The 22,100-nt window shown below is 64.1% G+C and overlaps 1 protein-coding gene across 2 annotated transcripts in view; it reads right to left on the reverse strand.

The window, feature by feature from the left end:
* Positions 1-19,298, reverse strand: part of JAG2 (jagged canonical Notch ligand 2) — a 31,552-nt gene extending 12,254 nt beyond the window's left edge. Inside the window, exons 1-5 of one of the 2 annotated variants that reach the window (XM_073011380.1) lie at positions 18,884-19,298; positions 18,286-18,636; positions 3,872-3,929; positions 1,855-2,106; positions 1,679-1,739 (exon numbers count right to left, since the gene is read on the reverse strand). In XM_073011380.1, the coding sequence (XP_072867481.1) occupies positions 1,679-1,739; positions 1,855-2,106; positions 3,872-3,929; positions 18,286-18,636; positions 18,884-18,949 (788 nt within the window). In that variant the 5' untranslated portion in view covers positions 18,950-19,298. The remainder of the gene's footprint in view (positions 1-1,678; positions 1,740-1,854; positions 2,107-3,871; positions 3,930-18,285; positions 18,637-18,883) is intronic. The other variant, XM_073011381.1, reaches the window with a different exon arrangement.
* Between the last annotated feature and the right edge of the window lie 2,802 nt (positions 19,299-22,100).

Here is a 22,100-nt window from a genome sequence, read left to right on the forward strand (position 1 = left end):
CTGGGCCAGGCGAGGGTGAGCAGGGCCGAATCCCGTGGGCCTACATCTACATCTGCCCAGACCAGGCCCACCCTGTTGCACTTTCTGAGACTCAACCTGCCGGGAATCCCTGCGTGTGCAAGTGACCAGGTGGGCGACCCCAGCCCTCCTTGCCTCCCTGCTCTGGGACCGGCCAAGAAAGCTTCTCACAGCCCTCCAGGCCACTCAGCCATGGGACCTGTGGAAGGGTCACCCACCTCCCCACCTTGGCTCCCAACTCAGCTGGTTCCCAAACCCCCACTCCTCTCCAAAACGCCATGCTGTGTGATCCTGGGGAAATCATTCAGCCTCACTGTGCCCCAGGGTCCTTGTCCCACGGAGGCAAACCCACTCCTCAGAGGGAGGTTCCGGGACCCCTGAAATCCAAGGCTGGCTGGACGGTGGTACTCACCTCCACCTGCTGTCTCTCCACCCACTTGCGCCCCTCTCTCGGGCTCCCCAGCTTGCTCACGTACAGTAAGCACCACAGCTCGAAGCCCATGCCTACCCCAGACCCTGGGCCCCAGCCCCTCTGGTTCCCCCCTGCGACTTCTCTGCTCCACTCTAGGGCAAAGCTGCCAGTCCCCCGGCTGGATTCCCCCACACCCTGGTCCGGGTCCAGAGGCCTCCACTGTCTGGACTTGGCTGCAGGGCCCCAGCCACTCCCTCGTGGAGGCCCTTGCTGGCTCCTCATCCACCTGCCCTGACCTGCGGCAGCTGGGACTCGCTTCTTGGCCTCTCTCCTCTCCGTCTTTCCCCCTTTGCTGTCTGGGCTTTCAACACTGCCTGAATGCCACAGGCCCCCCACAGGCCCCGCGGGGCTGAGGCCAGGCCTCTCCCACGAGCTTTCTGGGTATCTCCGGGACAGGGCAGGCATCGCCTCTCCATATCCACCTAACCTCTGCCCTGCCTGCTCCTCTGTGGCAGTCCTCCTTCAGTCGTGATGGCTCCACTATGCAGCGGCTCGGGGTTCTTCCTGACCCCAGACTCTTCCTCCTTGATCAAATCTATCCACAAACCCCTGGGCTCCAACCCAGGATGCCTGCAGGACCTGTGCCCCTCTCCACCTTCCGCTGGCCCCTCCCCCCGAACCCCCACATGCCCCACAGCAGCCTCCTCCTCACAGCCTGCCTCTCACAGCCTCCCGTCTGGTGCTTCCCCACTCAACAGCTACCACAGCCTTCCCACCCACCTTGCCCAGCTACAAACCTGCCAGCAGCCCCTTCCTCTCTCCCTGGTCCTGCAGGCCTCATCTCCCACCACCAGTCTGCTCTGCCACCCCTCGCCTGCTGGTCTCACTTGTCGGCCGCTTGCCACCCACCCCCTCCACATGGACAGGGTTACTGTGTCCTCTGCCCGTGCCCCATCTTCGGGTGGCCTGCAGCCTCCAGGTCTCTGCCGCTTGGTGATGTGACTGTCTATCCAGCCTCCCCAATCTCTCCTCACCATCCTCACAGGGCTGCCGCCATCAGACATATCCCACGCTCAGACATGCACGTACTGCACTAAGGAGCATCCCGAGCACACGGCCTGGCTCTCACAGGCTGCGCACCCGACCTCCAGCCAGCGCCGGGTGACTCCTGAGAGCAAGGCCGAGTGTGCCAGCGAGGATGTGAGGGCAAAGGGTGCGAGGGCAAAGGTGGGCCGGCGGCACACTCACCTGCACTCCCCAGGCACGGTGCATCCCCCGTGGAGCAAATTACACCCTTGTTTACACACAGCTGCGAACAGAGAGGAGCGAGAGGCACAGCTGCAGCCAGCCTGGTGGCAAAGCGCGTGCCCAGGGCCCTGCCCGAGGCCCTCCCTGCCCTCCACGTGGCCCGGCAGCCCCCTCACCTTCCTTGCACTCCTTCCCCATCCAGCCATCCATGCAGGCCTTGTTGCCATACTGGTCGCAGGTGTAGTGGCCAAAAAAGTCGTTGCGGGGTCGGCAGAACTTGTTGCAGGTGGCGCTGTAGTAGTTCTCGTCACAGCGCACACGGATCTGCAGCTCCAGGTGCGCCACGTGGCCGCTGAAGTGCAGGCTCTTCCAGCGGTCCTCCGGGTTGATCATGCCAGCATGCGACACCCGCTCGATCAGCAGCTCCTCTTGGGGAGGCGGCATAGTCAGCACAGGCCAGAGACACCAGCCCAGCCAGGTGGCCTCCAGGAACAACGGGGACGGGGCAGAAGTCTGCGGCTGCTGCAAGGCCAGGGCACAGCAGGCGGCAGCAGCACTCCGAGGGCAGGGCCCCTGGCCAGACTGCTACAGAAAGCTCAGGGCCCCGAAAGGCCTATCCCTCCCGCCACCAAGCCTGCGCTCCTGCTCCCACCCTAAACGCAGAGGGCTGGGGGGCCCAGTTAGGGGCGGGGCGTCCTGCAGGGAGGGCTGCCGAGACCACGGGCTCCACAGAGAAGGCATGACTGCTGCCAGGGGGTGAGTCCCGTATCCCACACCTGTGCCCACCCACCCACAGCCCTGCTCCAACACCTGCACACAGCTGGGCACCGTGTCCAGCCCTCACCAGCACAGGCATGGCGCTCAGTTGCCCTCCCCTTTCCTGTGCTGTGACTTGCTCCCAGAAGTGCCAAACACTGCTACCGTCCCCACCTTAAAACAACCCTCCCCTCAGGCCCCCAAGACAGGCACAGGTCCTGAGACCTGCCGGCTAAGCCTCACTTTAGGTAAGACAATGGGAGACCAGGGGCCAGGGGCACTGCAGCTGCTGGTGCTGGTATGCAACGTCTGTGATGCCGGTCCCTGTGCTTCGGCACAGGCTCAATGTTTTCCACAATAAAGGGTGAACAGGTCCTCCAGACCCCAGCTCTCCCGCCTCATGGGCCAAGGCCTGGGAAGACACCGAGCTGGTCACTCCCCAAGGGGCCTCCCGGCCACCCCAGCCTCTCCAGGCCCACGTCATCAAGAGCCCTGACGACCTTACTTGGGCCTCAGCCCAACTGTTCCCCTGCCACCCCCTCAGGGAACACCACTGCCCTGAGTCGCTGGGGTCCCCACAGCTGCTACTCCCCACCTGGGCACCCCTGCCACCATCCCTGCCCTGTAAACAGCCCCTCCACTCTGCTGGCAGCCAGGATGCCCTGGCCCTGCTCTCTCACCACCTCCAACCCACTGGCCAACCCTGTGTCTCCACTTCTGAGAGCAGCCAGAGTCTCCCTCACTCCCTCACACTGCCCCTGGTCCAGGTCACCCTGACACGCCCAGATTCATGGCGCAGCTCCTCCTCGGTCTCCGTCCTGGCCCCACAGCCCACCCTCCATAAGGCAGCCAGAGCTTGCCAGACAGAGCCCGTGTCTTCTCAGTGGTGTGCCAGCCCCCATGATCTGAGCCCGGCCCCGGCAGCCCCTCCTGCACAGCAAGCGTGCTCCTGTCTGAGCCTTCACATGAGCAGCTCCCTCGGCCTGCGGGTACTTCCGCATCCACCCATAGAAGTCATCCCCCACTACCCCTGCGGGGCCCTGCAGAGCCCCTGCCCAGGTCAGCCAGCTAGCAGGTGGGCCTCAGGGAGAGGGCCACAAAGGCTCCATGCTCCAGTACAGACAGGTAGAGGGGGCTACAAAGCCAGAGAGACACTCAAGGGTGTCCCCTCCACTAAGTCACTGACGTGGGCCCCAAAAGAGCACACCCGATAGGAGAACAACATAGGCAAAGCCAGGACTGGGGAAGAGAGTGCATGCACAGCTCTTCAAATCCCAAACGTGGCAGAGCTTCCTGGCAGCCAGAGCAAAAAGGGAAACAGCACACATGATCCTCAGAGTAAAGAAAGGCTTTGTCTCAAGCAGGCAGAGGACATGGGCCCCGCCACAGGTGCCCTGAAGCTGAGAGGCGCTGCCACCTGGCCCAGGGCTCACTCACCATTCGGGGTGGTATCGTTGTCCCAGTCCCAGGCCTCCACGATGAGGGTGAAAGAGCGCTGTAGATATGGAGAGGTGGGTCAGGTGCCAGAGGCCACACCTGCCTGCTTTATTCAGGGTGGGACAGGGCCCAGGGCTCCAACCTGCCCCTGGGTCTGCCAGGCTCTGGCCTTTCCTCCCCAGCCAGGGACCCCCTCCTAGAGTTCCTCACAGGACCCACCACCCTCCTCATCCTCAGGCCACATCCTCTGCAGACCCCAAAATAACCCAGCTCAAGGGAGGGAGACTGCCCCTCCAGGCCATTTGGGCTCAGGGGCCTGGGCTCCCTACCGCTGGGGTGCCAGAGGCCCAGCCTGCCCTGAGCTGGCTCAAGTCAGCATGGAGCACGGGAAGAGCAACCGGGGGAGAGGTGGGCAAGGGGCAGCCTGGCTGGAGTGGCCACAGACTGGGGCCCACAGGTAGCCGGGACCTGAGCGTTTCCGGTGGAACACCCCTTGGCGCCTCACTGGGGGTGACCACACGAGAGAATGTGGGGCCCCATTGCCACGCCGGCAGCCTCTACCAGGTGCACGGGGTGGCCAAGTACAGGACACCCAGCCAGAGTCCCTAACAGGCCCGAGCTCAGGTCCTGCAGGTACATAGCACACAGGCAAACCCACACCCACCTCCACCCCCACACAGGACACGAGGCAGGAGAAGCCCCTGCGGTACAGTTGGGGAAACTGAGGCCAAGAGGTCCTGGGACTGCCCAGCACAGCCTCAGACCATGGCCACTACTCCCGCTCTGCCCCCGGGCCACCTGGCCCTTGTACCCCAGCCATGGTGACAGCCGATGCTGTCAGTCAAGCAAAGAGACCACAGGGCAGGCCCCCTGCTCCACCTAGTGCAGTCCACGGAGACTGTCACTCACAGGCATGCTCGGACAGGTGCGACCCCCAGGACATGCCCTGTACTGCCCAGCACTGGGTACCCACATGCCACGGCCTCTCAGCCCTCACTGCCCAGGAATCCCACAGCTCCACCCCTGGTGTGCCCGTGGCCCCTGAGCCCAGCCCTGGCTCCATCTGGGTAGGGCCCACAGGAGGGGGCTGGGGCTGAGCCACCTCCAGGCCTGCTGGCTTCCCACCCCAGGGGATGCTGCATCGGGCAGTGTCCGGGCAGGCCAGGCCAGTCCATCCCTCAGCGCCCCCCATCCACCCAGCTCCAAGGCCTGGCTATGCTGGGGAAAACCATACTTCCCCAGCAAGGCCCAACCCCACGCCTGCCAGCCCCTCCCCCACCCCTGCCCCGGTGCCTCGGCCCCATCCAGCTAAGGACAGGCCTGGCCTCCCAAGATGTTTCAGAAGAGTACACTCCACGTCCAGCCCCTCCCCTAACCAACCTGCTGCCAGCCACACCCAGCCCAGCCTCCAGGACCCCCACCTAGCCCCCGCCCCACACCTCCGACTGTCCCTCAAATATGGACACCTAGGGCCCAACACAGCAGCCAACCTAGGCCTCACTCACAGCTGTGCAACCCTGGCCTCCCTTCCTGAGCTCCTGCCGGCAGAACACCCAGGGATGGCCTGAGGAGCCTCATGCCGCTGGGAGCACATGATGGAAGTGGGGGGCCATCCCCAACACACTCCTAGAACCCTCCCTAGCCACGTCAAGCTGTCACCAGGCCCTCAATCCCACCTCTTAGGTCTCCCTTAAACCTGTTTTCCCACATCCGCCATGGTGCTGCCAGGCCACGGGGCCCAGTCCCCGCCCATCTCTGAGGCTACCAGGGTCTGCAAACCTCTGCCTACAGGCACCAGACGATCCCCAGAGCTCTGTCCACATGCCTCCCAAGGCTCCATCCACACCCCCACACAGAGCTCCATCCACACCCCCCAACAGGCTCCATCCACACCCCCCAACAGGCTCCATCCACACCCCCACACAGAGCTCCATCCACACCCCCACAGAGAGCTCCATCCACACCCCCCAACAGGCTCCATCCACACCCCCCAACAGGCTCCATCCACACCCCCCAACAGGCTCCGTCCACACCCCCCACACAGAGCTCCATCCACACCCCCCAACAGGCTCCATCCACACCCCCCAACAGGCTCCATCCACACCCTCCAACAGGCTCCGTCCACACCCCCCACACAGAGCTCCATCCACACCCCCCAACAGGCTCCGTCCACACCCCCACACAGAGCTCCGTCCACACCCCCCAACAGGCTCCGTCCACACCCCCCAACAGGCTCCATCCACACCCCCCAACAGGCTCCGTCCACACCCCCACACAGAGCTCCGTCCACACCCCCCAACAGGCTCCGTCCACACCCCCCAACAGGCTCCATCCACACCCCCCAACAGGCTCCGTCCACACCCCCCACACAGAGCTCCATCCACACCCCCCAACAGGCTCCATCCACACCCCCCAACAGGCTCCATCCACACCCCCCACACAGAGCTCCGTCCACACCCCCACACAGAGCTCCGTCCACACCCCCACACAGAGCTCCATCCACACCCCCACACAGAGCTCCGTCCACACCCCCCAACAGGCTCCATCCACACCCCCCACACAGAGCTCCATCCACACCCCCCAACAGGCTCCGTCCACACCCCCACACAGAGCTCCGTCCACACCCCCACACAGAGCTCCATCCACACCCCCCAAGAGGCTCCATCCACACCCCCACACAGAGCTCCGTCCACACCCCCCAACAGGCTCCATCCACACCCCCACACAGAGCTCCATCCACACCCCCCAACAGGCTCCGTCCACACCCCCACACAGAGTTCCATCCACACCCCCCAACAGGCTCCGTCCACACCCCCCAACAGGCTCCGTCCACACCCCCACACAGAGCTCCGTCCACACCCCCACACAGAGCTCCATCCACACCCCCCACACAGAGCTCCGTCCACACCCCCACACAGAGCTCCGTCCACACCCCCCAACAGGCTCCGCCCACACCCCCACACAGAGCTCCATCCACCCCCCCAACAGGCTCCATCCACACCCTCACACAGAGCTCCATCCACACCCCCCAACAGGCTCCGTCCACACCCCCCAACAGGCTCCGTCCACACCCCCCAACAGGCTCCGTCCACACCCCCCACACAGAGCTCCATCCACACCCCCCACACAGAGCTCCATCCACACCCCCACACAGAGCTCCATCCACACCCCCCAACAGGCTCCATCCACACCCCCCAACAGGCTCCATCCACACCCCCCACACAGAGCTCCATCCACGCCCCCCAACAGGCTCCATCCACACCCCCCAACAGGCTCCATCCACACCCCCACACAGGGCTCCATCCACACCCCCACACAGAGCTCCATCCACACCCCCCAACAGGCTCCATCCACACCCCCACACAGAGCTCCATCCACACCCCCCAACAGGCTCCATCCACACCCCCACACAGAGCTCCGTCCACACCCCCACACAGAGCTCCGTCCACACCCCCCAACAGGCTCCATCCACACCCCCCAACAGGCTCCGTCCACACCCCCACACAGAGCTCCATCCACACCCCCCAACAGGCTCCATCCACACCCCCACACAGAGCTCCGTCCACACCCCCACACAGAGCTCCATCCACACCCCCCAACAGGCTCCATCCACACCCCCACACAGAGCTCCTCCACACCCCCCAACAGGCTCCATCCACACCCCCACACAGAGCTCCATCCACACCCCCACACAGAGCTCCGTCCACACCCCCCAACAGGCTCCATCCACACCCCCACACAGAGCTCCATCCACACCCCCACACAGAGCTCCATCCACACCCCCACACAGAGCTCCATCCACACCCCCCAACAGGCTCCTTCCACACCCCCACACAGAGCTCCATCCACACCCCCGCCGAGCTCAATCCATACCCCCCAGAGCTCAGTCCACACCCCCAATAACTCAATCCACATCCCCCAACAGGGCTCCGTCCACACCCCCCAAAGAGCTGCATCCATACCCCACCAAGAGCTCCGTCCACACCCCCCAACAGGCTCCACCCACACTCCCCAACAGAGCTCCGTCCACACCCCCAATAACTCAATCCACATCCCCCAACAGGGCTCCGTCCACACCCCCAAAGAGCTGCATCCACACCCCGCAACAGGCTCCGTCCACACTCCCCAGAGCTCCATCAACACTCCCCAGAGCTCCATCCACACCCCCAACACACTCCAACAGGGTCCGTCCACACCTCCCCAGAGCTCCGTCCACACCCCCAACACACTCCAACAGGTTCCGTCCACACCTCCCCAGAGCTCCGTCCACACCTCCCCAGAGCTCCGTCCACACCCCTCAGAGCTCCATCCACACCCCCAACACACTCCAACAGGTTCCGTCCACACCTCCCCAGAGCTCCGTCCACACCCCCAACACACTCCAACAGGTTCCGTCCACACCTCCCCAGAGCTCCGTCCACACCCCTCAGAGCTCCATCCACACCCCCAACAAGCTCCATCCACACACCCCCAGAGCTCCATCCACACCCCCAACACACTCCAATAGGTTCCGTCCACACCTCCCCAGAGCTCCGTCCACACCCCACAAAGACCTCCATCCACACTACCCCCAGGGCTCTGTACACTCCCGAAGAGTTCCATCCACACGCCGCCAAGAGCTCCATCCATATTCCCCGCAAGGCTCCATCCGTACCCCCACCGGACTCTGTCCACCCCACCCCCAGCACTCTATCTACAACCCCCACCAAGGCTCCGTCTACACCCCCCAAGAGCTCTGTCCACAAATCGCCCCCATCAGCTCCAGCCACATGCCACGAAGAGCTCCATCCACACCCCTCAGGGCTCCATCCACACCCCCAACCCCCAGAGCTCTGTCCACACCCTCCCAGCTCACAGCACCCTTGGGGCTCCTGAGGCTCCTGCCCATCCCCACTCACCCATCCCAGCCTATCCACCTGTCTGCCGGGAGCACCATCCTTGCAGCTGCACCTGGCCAAGCCCTTCCCCACCCCTGGTGACAGCTGGAGCAACCAGCCGCTTCCCAGGCATCGGGCATTTGGTTCCTTCCTTACTTCATTCATTCACATCAAGTGTGCAGCAGGCATGCCTCTGCCACCAAGGATGACAACCTATGACCAGTGGGGCTCGGGGAAAGCAGCAGGGGGCAGGGGCTGTTGTTCTAATAAGGCCAGGCCAATGGGACACGGTGGCTCACGCCTGTAATCCTTTAAGAGTCTGAGGCAGGCAGATACCTGAGGTCAGGAGTTCGAGACTAGTCTGGTCAACATAGTGAATCCCCATCTATACTAAAAATACAAAAATTAGCCAGTCATGGTAGCAGGTGTCTGTAATCGCAGCTACTCGGGAGGCTGAGGCAGGAGAATCACTTGAACTCAGGAGGCAGAGGTTGCAGCGAGCCAAGATCGCACCATTGCACTCCAGGGCAACCAGGGCGAAACTCTGTCTCAAAAAAAAAAAAAAAAAAAAAAAAAAAAAAAAAAAAAAAGCCAGGCCAGGCTTTGAAGGGGTGGTGTTGGGATTGCGGCTGCAGGGCATGAGGAAGTGAAGGAGCTGCATCGCAGAGCCCACAAGGAAGCCCAGGGGCTGAGAATGCAGAGCCCACGGGGACAGTGGGGTCATACCATAGATCCAGACCCCAGCACGGACTTCCTTCCTGAGGCTAAGCGAAGTGGATGACTGTCAGGGGTCTGAGTGAGGACTTTGGGGGTCTGAGTGAGGTCTGTCAGGGGTCTGAGAAATGTTGGGGGTCTGAGTGAGGTCTGTTGTTGGGGGTCTGAGTGAAGACTGTTGTTGGGGGTCTGAGTGAGGTCTGTTGTTGGGGGTCTGAGTGAGGACTGTTGTTGGGGGTCTGAGTGAGGACTGTTGGGGGACTGAGTGAGAGCTGTTGTTGGGGGTCTGAGTGAGGACTGTTGTTGGGGTCTGAGTGAGGACTGTTGTTGGGGGTCTGAGTGAGGACTGTTGGGGGACTGAGTGAGAGCTGTTGTTGGGGGTCTGAGTGAGGTCTGTTGTTGGGGGTCTGAGTGAGGACTGTTGTTGGGGGTCTGAGTGAGGACTGTTGGGGGACTGAGTGAGAGCTGTTGTTGGGGGTCTGAGTGAGGACTGTTGTTGGGCGTCTGAGTGAGGACTGTTGTTGGGGGTCTGAGTGAGGACTGTTGTTGGGGGTCTGAGTGAGGACTGTTGGGGGACTGAGTGAGGACTGTTGTTGGGGGTCTGAGTGAGGACTGTTGTTGGGGGTCTGAGTGAGGACTGTTGGGGGACTGAGTGAGGACTGTTGTTGGGGGTCTGAGTGAGGACTGTTGTTGGGGGTCTGAGTGAGGACTGTTGTTGGGGGTCTGAGTGAGGACTGTTGGGGGACTGAGTGAGGACTGTTGTTGGGGGTCTGAGTGAGGACTGTTGTTGGGGGTCTGAGTGAGGACTGTTGGGGGACTGAGTGAGGACTGTTGTTGGGGGTCTGAGTGAGGACTGTTGGGGGACTGAGTGAGAACTGTTGTTGGGGGTCTGAGTGAGGTCTGTTGTTGGGGGTCTGAGTGAGGACTGTTGTTGGGGTCTGAGTGAGGTCTGTTGTTGGGGGTCTGAGTGAGGACTGTTGTTGGGAGTCTGAGTGAGGTCTGTTGTTGGGGGTCTGAATGAGGACTGTTGAGGGTCTGAGTAAGGACTGTTGTTGGGGGTCTGAGTGAGGTCTGTTGTTGGGGGTCTGAGGACTGTTGTTGGGGGTCTGAATGAGGACTGTTGGGGGTCTGAGTGAGGACTGTTGTTGGGGTCTGAATGAGGACTGTTGGGGGTCTGAGTGAGGACTGTTGTTGGGGTCTGAATGAGGACTACTGGGGGTCTGAGTGAGGACTGTTGTTGGGGTCTGAATGAGGACTACTGGGGGTCTCAGTGAGGTCTGTTGTTGGGGGTCTGAGTGAGGACTATTGGGGGTCTGAGTGAGGACTGTTGGGGGTCTGAGTGAGGTCTGCTGTTGGGGGACTGAGTGAGGACTGTTGGGGGTCTGAGTGAGGACTGTTGTTGGCGGTCTGAGTGAGGTCTATTGGGGGTCTGAGTGAGGACTGTTGTTGGCGGTCTGAGTGAGGTCTATTGGGGGTCTGAGTGAGGACTATTGGGGGTCTGAGTGAGGACTGTTGTTGGGGGTCTGAGTGAGAACTATTGTTGGGGGTCTGAGTGAGGTCTGTTGGGGGTCTGAGGACTGCTGTTGGGGGTCTGAGTGAGGACTGCTGGGGGTCTGAGGACTGTTGGTGGGGGTCTGAGTGAGGTCTGTTGGGGATCTGAGTGAGGACTGCTGGGGGTCTGAGGACTGTTGGTGGGGGTCTGAGGTCTATTGGGGGTCTGAGTGAGGACTGCTGGGGGTCTGAGGACTGTTGTTGGGGGTCTGACTGAGGACTGTTGGGGGTCTAAGCGAGGTCTGTTGGGGGTCTGAGTGAGGACTGTTGTTGGGGCTCTGAGGTCTATTGGGGGTCTGAGTGAGGACTGCTGGGGGTGTGAGGACTGTTGTTGGGGGTCTGAGTGAGAACTGTTGGGGGTCTAAGCGAGGTCTGTTGGGGGTCTGAGTGAGGACTGCTGGGGGTCTGAGTGAGGACTGTTGTTGGGGGTCTGAGTGAGGACTGTTGTTGGGGGTCTGAGGACTGTTTGGGGGTCTAAGTGAGGTCTGTCGGGGGTCTGAGGACTGTTGTTGGGGGTCTGAGTGAGGACTGTCGGGGGTCTGAGTGAGGTCTATTGGGGGTCTGAGTGAGGACTGCTGGGGGTCTGAGTGAGGACTGCTGGGGGTCTGAGTGAGGACTGTTGTTGGGGGTCTGAGTGAGGACTGTTGGGGGTCTAAGTGAGGTCTGTCGGGGGTCTGAGTGAGGTCTGTCGGGGGTCTGAGTGAGGACTGTTGTTGGGGGTCTGAGTGAGGACTGTTGGGGGTCTGAGTGAGGTCTGTCGGGGGTCTGAGTGAAGAATGTTGGGGGTCTGAGTGAGGTCTGTTGTTGGGGTCTGAGTGAGGACTGGGACCCACCAGGCTTTAACCGTCACTCTAGCCGCTGGACAGGAACCAGCAGGGCCAGGAAGCAGCAATAGTGAGGTGAGAGGATGGGGCCAGCATGGGTCTGAGAGCAGCTCAGTGGCAGAGGAAAGCCAGGCCTCCCGGTCTCCCAGTACAGCCACACCTGAGCTTCAGGGCCAGCAGGGAGCTCCTCTCAACTCCCAGGAAACCTCATGCCAGGCACTCAGGTAAGATTACTGCCACCTTTGCCTGAGCCCAAGGCTCCGGTTACCTGCTCCCGCAGGGACGTGCGCCTGCCCGCCCGCCGAGAGGGCCTTGCCGCCCGCCAGCTGGGGTCCCTACACCTGGATGGCAGGAAGTTATCCAGAGCGAACCTGAGCCGGCTGACAGGGCGGTACCTGCCTCACCCCACCTGCCAGCCCTCCCAGCTCCTCTTCTTCCCCAGGGGCCAGCCTCCAGGACTCATTTGCCTCCTCTGTGAATAGCAACCTCTCACCCCTGTCCTTCCAGGACTCAGTTGCCTCCTCTGGGAATAGCAACCTCTCACCCCTGTCCTTCCTGCCTGGCAGGCCATGGTCTGGGACAGGGTTTTGTCAACACCAAACCCCTAGAATACAGGAGGGACAATAGGGCCTGGGTTGGGTGGGGGGTGAGGGGCATGTTGCCCTTCTAGGAATGGGGCTGGGACATGTGGGGATGTGGGCCTGGTGCTGGCAGGGGCAATAGGGGCTGCGTGGACTGGGGATCTAGGGACAGGTCAGCCCCATCACCTGCCCAGGTTCCCCAGCAAGCAGGGAGAGGAACCAAGGCCCTCCCTCGAGGCCAGCCTAGTGGGGCTATGCCCCTACCTAGCCTCTGGAGGCCAAGGGGGAAGGGCTTCATCCCTGCAGGCCCAGCTAAGCCTCTCCCTGCAAGCCTGGCCTGACCCACCCCCACCGCACAAGCAGACCCCCAGCCCAACTTCATCTCCCACCATCTGATTGCCTCCTCCCCAGCCTAAACCCTCAAGACTAAGTCTAAACCCCTCCTCCTGTCCCCAGGCAGGGGCAACAGCAGTGGCACAAGTCAGAGGACAGGCAGACAAGGCAATAGATGTTCCACCCCAGGCCAGGGCACCTCAAAGCCCAGAGTATCCCACAGCCCAGGGCACTGCATGGCCCAGCATACTCCAAGACCCAGGGTACTCCAGGTCCAGGGTACCCCAAGACCCAGGACACCCAGTTCCAGGGCATCCCAAAGCCCAGGGTACCCCAGAGCCCCAAAGCACTGCATGGCCCAATATACCCCAAGACCCAGAGTACCCCAGGTCCAGGGTACCCCAAAGTCCAAGGTATCCTAGGTCCAGGGCCCCGAAAGCCCAGGGTACCCCAGAGCCCAAAGCACTGCATGGCCCAGCACACCCCAAGGTCCAGGGCACCTTAAAGCCCAGGACGCCTCAGGCCCAGAGCACCCAAAGCACAGAGTACCCCACAGCCCAGGGCACCCTAGATCCAGTACACCCCACAGCCTTGTGTACCCCATGGCCCAGCGCACCCCCAGTCCAGGGCACCCCAAAACTCAGGGCACTCCAGGTCCAGGGCACCCCCAGCCCAGGGCACTGCATGGCCCAGGGTACTCCAAAGCCCAGGCACCCTAAGTCCAGTGTACCCCAGCCCAGTGTACCCCCAATATACAGCATCCCAAAACTCAGGCCACCCAGGTCTAGGGCACCCCAAAGCCCAGGGCACTCCAGGTCCAGGGCCCTGCATGGTCCAGGCCAACACAGCCTCCTAGACCTGCTCCCCCCCAAAGCCCTGACTTGGTTTCTTCCCCTCGGCCTTGCATCAGTCTCCCGCCCCCCACAGAGCACCGGGCTTGGTGCAGGCGCCAGGAGCTCCAAGCACAGATACATTTCCTGAAACCTGAGCTTCTGAGAGGCCCAGGCCTCTGCCACCATTGTCACCCGAGGGAGGGAAGAGGGGGTGGGGGCAAACACCATCCCCAGGGCTCTGGGCCCCAGGGCCGCAGCAGGAGGAGCAGACCAAAGCCCACCTCACGCAGGAACCCAGACACCCATGCTCCACACCAGAGACCAGCCAGGGCCTTGCCTGGGTGCACCTCCCCATCCCCAGCACACCCCCCCTAGGTCCCAGGCCCCCCACTGTGAAGACGGTGGCAGCCAGGACCTGCTAGCACCTGCCACAAAGCCCAGGGTACAACTGATGCCAGCCACACCCCGCTCAGGCGTGGGATGTGGGGACAGGAACCCCACTCAGGCCTGAGGTCTGGGGACAGGGACTCTGCTCAGGCCTGTGGTCTCAGGACAGTGACCCCACTCAGGCCTGGGGTCTGGGGACAGGGACCCCGCTCAGTCCTGGGGCTGGGGACAGGGACCTCGCTCAGGCCTCTAGCCTGAGGACAGGGACCCCACTCAGGCCTAGGGTCTAGAGACAGGGACCCTGCTCAGGCCTGGAGTGTGGGTACAGGCACCCCGCTCAGGCCTGGGGTCTGGGGATAGGGACCCTGGCGGGGACCTGGGGTCTGGGGACAGGGACCCCGCTCAGGCCTGGGGTCTGGGGATAGGGACCCTGGCTGGGACCTGGGGTCTGGGGACAGGGACCCCGCTCAGGCCTAGGTCTGGGGACAGGGACCCTGGCTGGAGCCTGCGATTGCAGATTCTTGTCTTCCCACCCCCACCCCACCACCAGCAGCTCAGGCCGGAGCCAGCTCCACAAGCGCCCCTTCATTGACCTAGCTTGCTTCTCATAAAGACACCACGGAGCAGCCCAGGAGGGCCCCTGAGAGCCACAGTCCCCTCCCACCCAGGCCTGCTGCCTGCTCCCCGACCCGCACCCCCCACCCCACCCCCGCCTTCCTATCATGCTGCAGCTTTGACCCTTCAGTCCACTCTCAGGGACCAGTGACAAACCCCCAGCCCACTCTCCAAACCTCCCTAGCCAAGGGCAGTCCTCCCTGGCTCCTACGGTCCCCATGTTGCCTGGGCACTGAAAGCCCCACCCTGCCCCCATACCAAAGCTTTGAACAAGACCCCCAGTGTACAAGGCGGACATGCTCTGAGTTCCCCCCAGGGCTCTGGGCCCCAGGGCCACGGCAGGAGGAGCAGACTGATGCCCACCCAACACAGGAACCCAGACACCCACGGTCCACACCAGACCAGCCAGCTCTCCTGGTCCCTGCTGGGAAGGTGTGGGAAGAAGGTGGCTCCGTGTGCAGACGGGATCCCCTGAAGGTAGGGTGGGGAGGCCAGGGCCCTGTCAGCCCCAGCCCCAAGCTCAGAAAAAACAGGAAGCAGCGTGGGGCTGAACCTCATGCCTGCCTCCAGCAGCTTAGGTGGCCCCAGGCACAGACCTCAGCCTGGCCCACCTTGAGCCCCAGTTGGGCTGGAAGCAGGAGGCAGGCTCTGTAAGAGCCTTCCTCCCTAGGGCGAAGAGAGGAGAGGAGAGGGAAGGCTGGGAAGGGGAGGTACTGGACAGTTCTGGGAGCCAGGCTGGGAGCCCAGCAGCCCTATCTGACTTCGTGAGACCCGCGATGAAAAAGCACCACCGCGCCCGTTCCACAGGTGAGAAAAGCTCAGCCCCAGCACCTTCTGATGGCCCAGGACCTCAGGCCTCCTGAGCTGACAGATACAGGGTCAGCCACAGGCCCACCTCCTATATCTGCAGGGCCCTCACCCATCCCGTTCTCCTCAACAAGCCCAAATCTGTCATGGGGACCATGCTCCACCCACGCCACCCCGCACAGCTGCCCTGGAGCCCAGCACGCACATGCCGAGACAGAACAGGAGAGACCCTCGCTGGCAGGCAGGCTCCTGGGCTCCTGGCTCCAGAGATGGGCCAGCCAGGCAGGCACGGCTTCCAGCTGCACCTCTGAGGGCAGGACCCTGGCTGCCCAGGTCACAGCCAACTGCCACCACCCTGCTCCTCCCTCAGCCAGCAGGTGCCCCCTAGGCCTGCCACCTACCAGGCCCCAAAGCAAAGCTCCCTATTGCCCCCACCATGACACTACTCCTCTCCAAACCTCCATCGCCACCTGCCACGCCTACAGAGCACCCGGGGTGCGTGCACACACGCGACCGGGAGAATGTGGCCTTACCCTGCCGGCTACAAGTCAGGCACCAGGACCAACCCAGGCTGATACCAGCCTCCTGGGGACGTCTAGGGGTGGAGCCAGGAGAGGAGGGGCAGCCAGGCAGCCTGCTGGCACGTGGTCCACCACCTCTCCACATCTAAGACCCTGGGCCCACCCACCAAGGGAAGCTGAGCCTGAGACCAGCACAGATCCATGAGTCGTAGACAGCACACAGACCCCGGCCAAGAAGCCAGGCCAGGGGGCAGAGGGCCATCCAGCCAGGCCTGGGTCACCAGCAGAGACCACAAGGTGACAGAGTCACTCAGGGAGCGGGGGGCAGAGGGAGTGAATGCAGAGCCCAGACTCCCCCACTCCTCTTCCACAAGGCCCTCTCATACCCTTTACTCCACAGAGCCCAAGAGTCCCATGGGCCTGGGCAGGATGCCACCCTAGCCTCCAGGCTGAAACCCCTCAAGTCTCAGGGAGCCTGAACTTCCTGTCACAGCCAAGTACACCTCAGATCACCGCACAGAGCAGGACCTCAGCAAGTCAGGGCAGTGTGGCCACGGGCTGCTGCCGCCCGAGTGCAAATACCAGGGTGCTGGCATCATGGCACAGCTCTCGCCCGGCAGCCAGGCTACATGACAGGAGAACAGGGCTGCCCCCAAACATGCAGCTATGCCTCTGCCCCAGTCCCCAACCCAGAGACAGGCCGCCTGCCCCCTCCTGGGGCATTCGAGGAACTGGCTGGAAGCAAGAGGCAGGGAGGTGAGCTGGCCCCGAAACCCAGTGCCCAGACTCCAAGGAAGGCAAGGGCCTGCCCAGTCCCATCCCACACCTGACCGGCTGGCCAGCAGGGCGAAGAGCCAGGGCGGACACGCGATAGCCCGCCACATTCCTCCAAGACCTCCCTGCCCCCACACCCACTGCTGCCAACTCGAGCAGAAAACACATCCTCAGGTAGCGATGTGGGGCCACGCTGGCTCAGGCCCAGGTGCAGATGACAGGCTGCGGGCCCTGCTCAGACCTGCCTGCCGAGCCGCTGTGGGGGCGAGGGGCTGGGCTTCTCACAACTGCCTGGGCCCTCCCATGCCTGCCCCTGCCTTTTCCATCAGGGGGACACTTTCCCCACTCTGAGGCCCCTCGGGTCAAGGGATACCCAGGGGGGTGCTCAGGGGTTGAGGACATGGCCAAAGGGGACTGTGGCCAGCTTCCACAGGTGGGAGCTCAGAAAGGGGTGAGGATAGGGGCAGCAGGCAAGGCCGCCAGCCAGAGCTTCAAAGGTACAGCACAGGACTGGGAGCCAGACACGGCAGGCTCAACTGGCATGACCTCGGCAGGGCTTGCCCTCAACTCACAATCTCTTTAGGGCCCAGGATACCAGGTGGGCACACTCCTGTGCCTCCTGCTGGCTGGAGCCACTTCCTGGCTGCCAGATCCATGTACTCCCTGATCACAAGTCTGCATGGTTTTCTCATTCCAGCACCCACCCAGTTCCAGTCCCCCAGCACAGTGACCAAGCAGGGAAGGACCTCTGGGCAACAGGGCAAGGCCCTGCTCCAGGGAATGAGGTAAGGCGCCCAAGGCCTGGGCCTGCCCCCCTACCACTACCCGCCCACCAGCCCACTGGGATGAGTACCTGTTTCCCAGTGACACTGGACCCCTACCGCCCTTCCTCCCAGCATGCCCAGGCCAGGGCCCCTGCCTGACTGGCTACCTGCCAGGGGAGACCAGAGAGCCCCCAACTCAGTTTCTGCTCCTCCAAAGAGTAACAAAACCAACAAGATCCACAAACAGGGCAGTGCCACAGAAGATCACAGCACCAGGATCCCACTCTCTGCTTCTGAAGGATCTTGGGCCAGCATCGGGGGCTTTCGCCGACATAGGCGTTAGGCTCTCCCGGGCCTAGGTCCCACGGCGCCCGCCCGTGCCCCCCAGGCATCCAGGAAACTGCAGGGCAAGCGCAGGCTGGCCACGGGCCCGGGGCGGCTCCGTCAGGGCCTGCCCTAGACCAGCCCCAGCACGCGCTGCGCACATGCCTCTGCGGCCTGCCCGGGACCTGGGCGCCTCGCCTCGCCTCCCCACCCAGACAGACACGCGCGGGGCGACGCAGGCACACGCCGCAGGCCGCCGCGCACGCGGGACGCCGCCGCCCCGCCCCCGCCGCGACCCCGCTCCCGGTGGCCCCGTGGCCCCGGCGCGCCCACGTGGCCAGGCGCGGACCGAGCCCCCAGAGCACGCGCCCCCTGCCGGCCCCGCCCCGCCTGGGCGCGCGCGGCTCGCACGCAGACCCAGCCGCAGGTGCTGGGAGGACGCGGAGCGCGAGGGGCCGGGGCGCGGAGGGAGAAGGAAGGGCTGGAGAACGGAGGTGGAGCACACGTACCGGCCAGGCGAACTGGAAGGGGATGATGACGAGGCCCGGGTCCTGGTCGCCGCCAGCCCGGGCCCGCGCCCGCGTTCGGTCCCCCGCAGCGCCCGCCGGCGGCAGGTAGAAGGAGTTGCCGCCCAGCACGGGCGTGGCGCCGTGGCCGTAGCTGCAAGGCCCCGTGGGCGTCACCTTGGCCTGGTACTCCTTAAGGCACACGCGCACGTACGTGTCGCACTCGTCGTGGCCGCAGCCCCCCGCGCGCGTTGTCCGGCCGTCGCCGTCACAGCAGGCGCCGCTCAGCAGCTCCCCGTTCACGTTCCGCAGCGCGCTCAGCTGCAGCTCGAAATAGCCCATGGGCCGCGCCGCCTAAAAATAAGGCAGCGGGAGAGCGGAGGGAGGCGCGGGCCGGGGTCGGCGGGCCGGGCGCCACGGGTGGGGGAACAGGCCCCGCCGCCCCGCCCCCACCCAGCCGCGCCCGCTCGGAGCCCCCGCCGCCGCGCGCAGCCTCGAGGGCTTCCGAACCGCAGCGGCCCCAGGCAGTGCCCGCCCGGCCCCGAGGGGCGGCCCGGTGTGCCCCGTCCGCGACCCCCGCCGCCCCCGCCGCCCCGCTCACCTGCACCCAAAGAGCCAGCAGCAGCACCAGCCGCCGGGGCAAGCGCCCCCGGCCCTGCGCCCGCATTGCCACCGCGACCCGCCCGCCCGGCCCCGCCGCCGCCGCCCGCGCCCGGCTCCCAGCCGCCGCCCCGGCCTCCTAGCGCCCGCCCGCCCTCCGAGCGCCCGCAGAGGCAGCGGCAGCGGCAGAGGCGGCGGCGGCGCGGGCGGGGTCGAGCGCAGCGCCGCGGCGCGCGGGTCTGGGCGGCGGGCGTGCAGGGGCGGCCGCGCTCCGGCTGCCCGGTCCCGCTCCCACCCGGCGGCGACGGAGGCGACGGTGAAGGCAGCGGGTCCCGGCCTCGGCTCTGCGCGCCCGCGCTCCCGGCACCGCAGCCAACAAGTTCGGAACGAGACTGACAGCTCGCTCGCCCATTCGTCACCCGCGTACCTGCATATGCATGAGGGGGCGGGGCCGCGCCGCGGGGTGGGGCCGGGGGGGTCCTGGGGCGCCCCAGGCTTTAAAGGCGGCGGAGGGCGTCGCCTGCCAGCGCCCCGGCCTGGCGTGCGCCTCCCAGGGCGCCCAGGCGGCGGGGGCACGGGGCCTTGGGGTCAGCGCGGGCCGTTGGGGCCCCGCTCACACCTCCGCGTGAGTCGGCGAGGCGGGCGCCGGCGCCGCAAAGAGGCCTCCCTTCCTCCGCCTGGGCTCCCGCCGGGTGTCAGAAACCGGGGGTGGGGCGCCCCGAGGTTGCCGTGTGGTCCCCTCCCATCAGTGCGCCACCGCCGCGCTCCTCGCAGTCCCAGAGGAGATGCCGCCTCCTGCTGTGATCAGGGCTCGGCCCCCACGCGGGGTGGCGCGGCCCTGGGGCCACAGCCGTGCCCAGCCCCTGCTGCGCGCCCCCCACCTCCTCCGGGAATCTCCCCCGCTCCGCTCCGCTCCTGCCGCCTCCACGCCGGCTGCAGGGGGCGCTGCGCCCCTCCGACACCCCTGCCTTCCCCTCTGCGAGGCGCGCCAGTCATGCAGCCAGTCAACAAATGCTCCAGGGTGCAGACTGCTCAGCGCGGCGCTGGCTTCGGGTCGCCAGGCCATGCACTCAGGAAATGCTCAGGCCACATTCCCTGTTTCCCGCCTCTCGCCCCCAAGCTCAGCCTGAAGGCTACCCCAAGAGAGGCCTCCCCCTGCTACCCTGGTCACCAGGCTTCCACAAACTCTGCAGTCACCTCCTTGCCCTCTCGCTGGGTGACCTCGAGGCTCCGCCACAGGGTCAATACCAAGGGCACCTTGCCTCTCCTCCACTGAGCGCGGTCCTTTCCAAGGCTAGGGGTCACTTTGGTGGTTCAAGATCCCCACATGGACCAGAGGGGTCCTCAACCCATCCCCGTGATAACCGAGCTGCCTTCTCTCCCCCTAGCTCCTCTGGCAAATCTGCCCTGTGCCCGGAGCTGGGTGACAGTGTAGCCCCCCAGCCTGGAGCAAGTCACTGCCACCATGGGGCTGGGGCTGAGGGCTGAAAGAAGAGAGCTTTGGAGGCACAGGGCCTGTGAACACCCCATATGCAGGGTCTGCCTGCCTCATCCCTATTTAGCAGCCCCTCCAGGATCCAGGCCACAGGCTCAGCTGAAGGTCCCTAAAGGGGTGGGTCAGAGCGCCCCCATGCCCGCCTCAGCTGGCTCTGCTTACTCAGAATGCCCACCCCAAACCTAGTAGCGGGTAGGCTTCATGGGGATTAAGACACAAACCAGGATGAGGCCTGCACAGAGACCCCCACCAAATAAGAGAATCCAAGCTGTGTTCAGAGCCTTCCAGTTGCCACCTTCCGGTATGTGGGCAGTGATTACCGCCTACGGGGGGAGGGGCTCCCTGTGGAGATGCCACCCCTCCTGTGCTTTGGCCTAGGGGCAGGTCCTCAGGTCCTCCAGAGAAGGAAACCCTAGGACAGAGGAGCCCCCTGCCCGGCTCCAGAGGCCCAGGGCTCCATCCCCACCTATGCCCACTGCCCCACTATGGTGGGAGAGGGGGTGCTGGGTGCCTCTGCTGGGCACTCAGCTAAGTGGTGAACAAGGGAGACTCCATCCCTGCACACCCTCAGGAGCTCCTGGCCCAGGGGTGGACAGAGGACTTAAACAAGTAATGCAGAATCTGGCATGGGGCCGCCAGAGGGTGGACGGGCACAGGTCAGCCAGGCCAGGAGCTGAGAACAGCTCGTGTCAAGGCCGTGGAGCCACAGGAGCGGAGCCTGGAAAGGGTCCTGACTACAACCCAAGGCCAGTGGTGACGTGAGAGTCCTCCCGCTAAGACCCAACAGGGGTCACCCAAAGCAACTGAGCTGGGTGGGCTGCAGTGACCTACATTTTCACAAAGACCCCTGGTTGTGGGGAAGGGACAGGCACAGGGGTGAGGTCAAGGATCTGCCATGGTGCAGGTGAGGGGAGGGGATGGTGGCTGGGCTGAGGTGGGGGAATTCCAGCGTAGGAGGGAACCCAGGGAACAGCCTCTCCAGGTTCCCCTCCCTGGTCCAGCTCCCAGCTTCCTGCTTTTGGCCAGCTGTGGGAGGAAAGGATTGAAAGGGCTGGCCACGCAGCGGCTAGTGGCCCTGCGGCTGAACTTTGAGGGCTTGTGTGGGGCCTGTTCCTGCAGCATCTGCATTTCAGCCAAGGCGCCCCCAGCTCAGAGTTGTCTCAGCGTGGAGGCCCCGGTGAGGGATGTGCACTTATCTCAAGATTCAAGCTCAACCTGGAAGGGGCCGCAACCTGCCTGGAGCGCTGCCCACTGGCCTGCCCAGCCTCAGGGTAGAGAGCCCAGCCCATCTGGCCAAGCAGGGGAATGGCGACCCCACTGCCTCCCTCCAGGTCCTTTGGAGTGAGACCTGCCTGGGTATCCGTGGCCCAGGGCAGGTGGGTGAGCATCAGGGCAGTACCAAGGGATCAGTCCCTGCCCTCCTGCCCAGGGTGGCTCCCTGTCATTGTCTCCTTCTGGTAGCCACTACCTGGACCTCATGATGTCCACGAGAGGACCCAGGTCAGGAAGGTGGCCGCACCCGCCCTTGGGGAGGAGGGGGACATAGGAGGCATCGGAGAGGGGGTCCCTTTCCTGCAGGAATTTCTGCAGCCCTTGAGCCAGAAATGCCAGGCAGCTGGACCCTGGTTTGAGTTCCCAGAAGGCAGCAGTGGGAACTCTTGCCCCTTATACAGATTTGTCAAAAAGCATTTGCTCCCTGGTGCTGCACCTTGCTGGGTGAGGG

This window comes from Chlorocebus sabaeus, chromosome 24 (genome assembly GCF_047675955.1).
Source record: "Chlorocebus sabaeus isolate Y175 chromosome 24, mChlSab1.0.hap1, whole genome shotgun sequence".
Taxonomy (NCBI): domain Eukaryota; kingdom Metazoa; phylum Chordata; class Mammalia; order Primates; family Cercopithecidae; genus Chlorocebus; species Chlorocebus sabaeus.